Source organism: Bison bison, unplaced genomic scaffold (assembly GCF_000754665.1).
Source record: "Bison bison bison isolate TAMUID 2011002044 unplaced genomic scaffold, Bison_UMD1.0 scf7180017864032, whole genome shotgun sequence".
Lineage (NCBI taxonomy): Eukaryota > Metazoa > Chordata > Mammalia > Artiodactyla > Bovidae > Bison > Bison bison.
The window spans coordinates 888,393-893,836 of NW_011494604.1; the positions used below are offsets into that span (position 1 = coordinate 888,393).

Sequence of the window (5,444 nt, forward strand, 5' to 3'; positions counted from 1 at the left end):
TCCTGAATTCTTTAAATTTTCCACAGTGAAAGTATATTACTTTAATAAGAAGAAAATGCACACACACACACAGAGTTATTTTGAGACAAGAGGCCCAAGAAGGCTTGGAGCACCTAACCTGGCATCTTCCTCCCTCTTGCTGGAGGTTCTTGCTGGGCCAGCTGAGCCAGTGAAGCCCCTTTTTCTTTCACACTTTAGCTCCCTGACACCATGCAGCCATCCATGTGGCCTCAAGCACCTGCCAGAGAGCATCACACCCTCCTTATCAGGGAGCACATTTCTGGTTTCCTCAGTTCTGGGCCAGGCTATGAAGTAGCCTGTGCCATCCTTGCAAGCTAATTGCATGCAGTGTGGATCCTTTCCAGAGTTATGAATGGTCATGCCTCCAAAAACACAACAGGTTTTACGAACAAAGAATTCACAGTGTGTGCATGTGTGTGTGTGCATGCGTGTGTGTGCATGCGTGTGTGCATGCGTGTGTGTGCATGTGTGTGTGTGCATGCGTGTGTGGCGTGTATTTGCCATGACACACATGGGTTTACCTCCCACTGTTGCCATTCCAGTCACAGTGGCTGGGCATGCCACAGGAATTCTCCATGACTACTTCCTCCAGACTTGAACAGTACCAGGCACATGTGAGTGACCCCTGTGAAGCAGGCACCCTGGGCCCTGGAACACTCTTGAACTTCCCTGTCCCTATGAGGTCCAAGGGAATCCAAAACCCCAAGATCTAGCACAGACCCCTACAAGCTCTGCATTCACAGGGTGAGCAGGAACCCAGTGAGGAATCCCCAATTCAAGGGATTTGGGGATCCCCAGAAATCCTCGTATGTCCCCTGAGCTCTGACTGGGCTCCACCTCAGCCTGAAGCCACTGCTGTTGCCCTTGTCCCGGTGAGCACAAAGGTCTCCAAGACAAACGGGCCCGGAATGCTCTTTCCTTCCTCCTCCTCTCCTCCCCAAGATTCTCTGCCTCATCTATCCCCAGGATTTCACACTTTACAGCCTAACCTACAAGTAGACTTTGCTGAGAATCCTGTAAGAATTGATCCAGCCAATTAAGTCAGGAAATTGCTCTCTAAATTTAACATGTCCATCAGTCTCATTCAAAATGGAAGCACTGATTTCCTGGGCTGAGACTTTGAGGCTATTTTGATTTAATCCAGCAAAAACTATAGCAGGCTTCCCCCACCTCACAGGCTTACTCATGTCTCAGTCAATTTTGATTTATTAAACTCAGCAGTGTAAATACCTCATAAAATACCCCTCATTAATACTCCCCTGCACTCAGATATTTCCACTGCGGAGCCTGATAGCGCTGCTAAGGGAACAGGCAGAAATTTCCTGTTGTACTGCCTTGATTTTCTTTGTGTCCCTACTTGTGAATTTGTTTATCTGTAACCTCTTTTCCAACAAGGGTTTAGGGCAACATGTGTGTGGAGATTTATTCACAAATGGCAAGTTATCCTCTATTAAAGTCAAACTCTACCTGGGTCATCTGCCCCACCGTGAGAAGACCATCTGTCACCCCAGTGCATTGCCCTAATTGATCAGACCGTGCCAAGAAGAGCCCACAAACATATGCACGAAGACAACGTTACATTTGGAGACTGGGTATCATCTTTAATTAATCATGCCACAGCCTAACATCCTTTTTGTTGCTGTAGCAGATTGTGATTGTGTGTGTACGTGTGTGTGTGTTCCTGAACAGATGAGGGGCCAGCACAGACTCCCAAGCAGGTCTCAGCCAACAGCTACATCGAGCAGCAACTGGAAGGCAGTCTCCAGAGCAGCACCAGGGCTGGACTCCCGCCTCCCTTGCCCCTGGGCTACCATTCGTGCACTCTGAAGGAAAGGCTGAGGGATGTGCCAGCCCAGATTAAAGGACTTCTCAGCAAAGATCAGCCTCCAGCCCCCAGTCCCCACTGCCTCTGACCGGAGGGACGTCCCTGGGCCATGTTCAGACTGCTAGGAGAAAGTGGACAACCTGGGCCAGCCTTGGTCCCCATGTCACACTGGGGCAGCACCACAATGGCCCAGCCCTGGGCAGAGAATCCAGAACTATTAGGGCCATTAGATTAGTTTCTTTCCAAGATAATCGGGATGTGGCCCAGGCCCTTCCTGGGGCCAGCCAGAGAGGGGCAGACTCAGCCCATGAGAGCCACACAGGCCATCATTTCCAACCCAAACCTAAGAGCCTTCTTGATGTCTCACTCTCCAATTCCCTCACATGCCTAGCAGGTCCACAGCCCAGACATGGCAGAGGAGATCAGCATGATGGTGGGTTGCAAGCAGGCCATGAGAGACCTGGGCTGAGCCAGAACCGCAGCCACATGCCAGCCTGAAGCCAGCCCTCTCCCCCATGGTCACTGCCAGCCAGAGCTCTCTGAAGCCGGATGGGACCCTCGCAAGGCAAGGCAGCAAGTTCCTGGCCTACTGCAGAGGGAGAACACCAAACTGGCTCCACCGTCCCATCTCCACCTGCTCTGTGCCTTTGGAAGGCAAGGAGCCCAAGTCCCCAGGACAGTGATATCAGCTGTTGGGGAAGCACCGTTGTCCAGGTGAGGCCTCAGGCCGGAAGCTGTGTTTGTTCAGTGGGCTTGGGTAGTAGGTGGTCGTGTACACGTTGGTCTGCTGCAACGGGTAGAAGTTGGCTCTGTCATCAGGGATCAGGTTATTCTTGTTCAGGGTCTGTGGGAGAAGGAAGGAACCAGAGAGAAAGGGTGAAAAGGAGAGATGGGGCAAGGGAATAGGCCAGGGCAAGGAAGTCAGGAGCCCATTGATGAGAGAACATTCTGGCTATTGACACAGTGTTCTGTTCACAATACCACTGCCCCCTCTGAGAGCTCATCCCAGTGATGCCCAGCTTAGGGCCAGGACCCCTGCACCCTTCACCCAGCCCCTGCTTCTACAGGAGGGCTCCCACCTTGAATTCCATGGGCGTGTACTTCTCATTCTTGGGGGTGCCCCCACCCTTGTAGTGCAGGTGGTTGGGGGTGGCGGGATGGACGAGCGTGGACTCCTGGGACTGGTGCTGGCAATGCTGGCAGGAAAGGTACACCGCCAAGGTCAGCAGCCCAGAGCCCAGGAAGCAGGAGATAGCCGTGGCCACCAGGTGGATGAGACTGAACCCTGGGAGAGCAAGAGGCCAGAAGTAAGGGAAGGGTCACTGTGAAGACCCCCCACCAACTGCCTCCCGAGAGGAGGCTCTGAGACATAAAGGGCTTTGAGGCCAGAGCTATCAGAAACAAGGAAGCTGAGTGGCCTGTCACCAGAGACCTGTCTCACAGGACCACCTGTGGCTTGGGTCAGAGGAGGCAGCCAGTGGTGTGGAGTTGCGTGACTCCTCTTGAATACAGACTAGACAACCACTTCTTAGTTGGGGGACAAGGGCGGAACTGCCTGGACTCCCCTACATATGGTCTAAAGCAGTGCAGGACCTCAACAAGGTCTGCGTGTCCAGAGCGAGAAGTAGACTCCAGATTTTGGAGTAGGTGGGCCTCCTCCTTGTAGGGGTGGTGGTGGGTAGAAATGCCGCGTTGTGAGCTGGGGCAGGTTCCTTTTACCTCCACAGCTGGTGGCCTCATCCACACTGGAGGCAGGCAGGATCACTGCACGAAGACAAGCAGAGTGGGTGTCAGAGGCAGGGAGGGGAGGGGATGGGTCCCTCTTAGGGCTCAGTATGTCTCTCTCGCAGGACCCCTGGGTCAGCAGTAACCTGTGGGACTGGGACTGGCGACTTTCACTCCCCTTTGTCTCCCCCCGAACCTCACCTCTAAGAAGGGTTGGCCCATCCACTAGATGAGAAGGGACAAAGGCCTGAAGTGTGTGAACGTCCCACTCTGGCGTTTCATCCTGCACCCCCCAGAATAGTTCAGAAGGGGAAGGAAGTTGGGGACTCAGAGCAGAGAGGGTGGGTGTGAAGGTGCTGGCTAGAAGACCCACCGGGAATCTCGCTGTAAGGGCAGGGCCGGCTCTGGCTGCTGTTTCCAGCACAAGCGCTGGGCCCAGGGACCAGCTCCTCACAGTGCCTGTCGCGGCTTTGCACTCCATCCTCAGTGCATGCACTCCACTCAGACCACGGCGACCAGCCTTCTGTGGGTTGTGGGTTGGGATGAAGTTAACTCCTCAGATCTCATAGTGGGGATGGGCAGGCTCCACAGTTGCTCCCCAGATCCTGCCAGACGTACTCAGTACCTGGGCAGGCCTGTGTGGCACACAGCGCCTCCTCCGTGTGCAGCCCGAGACAAATGTCCTCGCCGGGGGAAGGCGCGGGGCTGGTACAGGAACGGGTGCGTTGGTAGTGGCCGCCACCGCAGGAGGCAGAGCACGGGGACCAAGCGGTCCAGCAAGACCAGGCACCCCGCACTGCAAGGTATGGGGTGTGTGAAGAGGGGCCGCGGGTGCAGGCAGGGCCCGAGACAGTCTTTTCCCCATCCCAGGTCACTCTGCCCGGGCTACCTACAGCCCACTGTGAGGGAGTGCCCCCTTCCCTCAGAGGAGGCAGGGCAAACGCAGGCTGCAGAGAAGACCCCCAAAACCAACTCCATGTCAAATTAAGCACCTTCTCTGGCTAACCCATTAGGAAAAAGAAAACAGCAGCACAGCGGGTGAGGAAATGTCTGGTCCCTGGGAGTCGCTGCTCTGTCCATTTTCAGGGCCAAAGAAATTGCTCTGGGGCCCCGTGTGCAGAGTGGGCGGGGAGGAGTGGTCTCCACGCTTGAGCTGAGGCCCGGGTAGGCCTGGGAGTTCCCTGGGCGAGGGGTTCCCTGGGCAAGATTCCTTGGTGGAGGGTTACCTGGACAAGCGTGCGGGTTGCAGTCCTGATACTCAGCGGCATCACCCACGCAGGGCAGGCCCCCGTTGCGGGGCTCGGGGTTCGTGCATGTTCTCTTCCGGAAGCGGAAACCCAGCTCACAGTCCCGGGAGCAGGAGGACCATGGGCCCCAGGCGGCCCAGCCCCCGCTCACCATGAGCGGGGAGGCGCCCCCGCTGCGCAGGAGATCCTCCACCAGGGCTGGAGGAATAGAGGGGGCTGAGCTTTAGCCAAAATGTTAAGTCGCTTCAGTCGTGTCCGACTCTTTTTCGACCTCATGGACTGTAGCCCATCAAGCTGTCCATGGGACTCTCCAGGCAAGAATACTGGAGTAGGCTGCCATGCCCTCCTCCAGGGAATCTTCCCAATCCAGGGATCGAACCAGCATCTTTTACGTCTCCTGCATTTGGCAGGCAGGTGCTTTACCACTAGCGCCACCTAAGCCTTCTCCCAAACCGCAACCCTTCCCCGCCCAAGCGTCCCCCAGCTCTCACGCCACCCCGCCCCTTCCCCGCCCCCATCGCCCTGGGGCTGTACCGTCAGTGTCGCAGGCTCCTGAGCCGTCCGCCGGGCAGGTTCGGGTTTCCATCCTCCTTCGGCCAAACTGCAGCCCGTGGGGGTCGGGCAGC

At 56.0% G+C, this 5,444-nt stretch overlaps 1 protein-coding gene across 1 annotated transcript in view; it reads right to left on the minus strand.

Moving 5' to 3' along the window:
- Positions 1-1,604: 1,604 nt before the first annotated feature.
- Positions 1,605-5,444, minus strand: part of SEMA5B (sema domain, seven thrombospondin repeats (type 1 and type 1-like), transmembrane domain (TM) and short cytoplasmic domain, (semaphorin) 5B) — a 124,498-nt gene continuing 120,658 nt past the window's right edge. Inside the window, exons 17-23 of the mRNA XM_010834267.1 lie at positions 5,353-5,444; positions 4,798-5,016; positions 4,197-4,367; positions 3,945-4,094; positions 3,566-3,610; positions 2,926-3,131; positions 1,605-2,690 (exon numbers count right to left, since the gene is read on the minus strand). Of these exons, the coding sequence (XP_010832569.1) occupies positions 2,532-2,690; positions 2,926-3,131; positions 3,566-3,610; positions 3,945-4,094; positions 4,197-4,367; positions 4,798-5,016; positions 5,353-5,444 (1,042 nt within the window). The 3' untranslated portion in view covers positions 1,605-2,531. The remainder of the gene's footprint in view (positions 2,691-2,925; positions 3,132-3,565; positions 3,611-3,944; positions 4,095-4,196; positions 4,368-4,797; positions 5,017-5,352) is intronic.